Below are 1409 nucleotides of genomic sequence, written 5' to 3' on the forward strand. Positions count from 1 at the left end.
TAAGGACTTTTTTTTTTTTTTTTTTTGAGTATATTATATATAAGGTTCTTATACGATGTATTATTATTATGTACATTATATATATATATATACATATACTTATAAAGAAAACACACACACACACATACATACATATATATATATATATATATATATGTTGCATCTTCTCCACTTGTATAATTTTTAGAAATCGTTTGTATGATAATTTAAATTTTCGTCGTATGAACTATTTTGTTCGTCTTCATCGATATGATCACTATTAAAATTATTTTCCAAGATAATACTTGCAGCACTAGCTCTTTTTATATTTTCTTTTGTTTTTTGATTAATTTTTAGGAAGTTTGTCGTTAAATAATTATCTTGTTTATTAATTTTTTTTTTTTTTATAAGGTTACTTTTTTTTTCTTTGATTCTTTTTTTGTGTTGTGAGATATAGTTACAAATATATTTTTTTTTATTTTGTTGTAAATTTTTTATTTTGCTTTTTTTTAAAATATGTTTAATATCGTCTATACTACTATATGAGGAATCATCACTTGTGTCGTTATGATGAGATGTATGTTTTGGGTTTGTTCTTATGGAAATATTACTATCATCATTATTATCATCATTATTATCATCATTATAATCAACGTGTATGTCATTAGTTGTTTTTACCTTTGGTTCTTTTATTTTAATATTAATATTAAATATTTTTTCATTTATTGTATTAAAATCTAGACTATTCTTTTTAATGTTTGTAATATCTTCTCTCTTTTGAAAACTATCATACTTTTCATCATCAATTATATTTTCCTTAATACATGTATGAATAAATTGGGAAGCAATATTATCCTTATCACTATTATGATCATTATGATCATCATTATTATCATCAACATTATTATTATTATTATTATCATCAACATTATTATTATTATTATTATTATCATAAATATTTATCTTATAAGATATACCATTTCTATTTACTTCGTCGTTCTCATCATATTTTATATGATCCTCATTTATTAAGTTATCTCTCTCTTGATATATGTATTCATTTTGTTTTTCATAAGGATAAATAATCAAATCATGCATTTTTTTTTTTTTTTTTTTATTATAAAAGCGAATAAGAAGTGTCTGTTTTTATATTGTTAAAATTGTAATTTTTATATGTCGCATAATTTTTTTTTTGTATGTTCAAAATGTAGAGTAAATTTGATTTGATTTGATTTGATTTGATTTGACTTGATTTGATTTGATTTGATTTGATTAGACTTGATTTTTTTTTTTTTTTTTTTTTTTTTTATCTTAATACTTATTTTTTTTTTTTTTTTTTTTCATATTTTATTTTAAATATTATTTATTTTTTTTTATTTTTATTTGTTTTTTTTTTTTTTTTTTTTTTTTTTTTTTTTTTTTTTTTCTTT

General features: G+C 18.5%; 1 protein-coding gene across 1 annotated transcript; it reads right to left on the reverse strand.

Annotated features, from left to right (window-relative positions):
• Positions 1-183: 183 nt before the first annotated feature.
• PRSY57_1142000 (hypothetical protein) lies at positions 184-1077 on the reverse strand (the record flags this gene model as incomplete). Its single annotated transcript, XM_020114997.1, has 1 exon — positions 184-1077. The coding sequence occupies one exon, from the start codon at positions 1075-1077 to the stop codon at positions 184-186; it is 894 nt and encodes a 297-aa protein (XP_019970366.1).
• Between the last annotated feature and the right edge of the window lie 332 nt (positions 1078-1409).

This window comes from Plasmodium reichenowi, chromosome 11 (genome assembly GCF_001601855.1).
Source record: "Plasmodium reichenowi strain SY57 chromosome 11, whole genome shotgun sequence".
NCBI classification, from domain to species: Eukaryota; Apicomplexa; class Aconoidasida; order Haemosporida; family Plasmodiidae; genus Plasmodium; species Plasmodium reichenowi.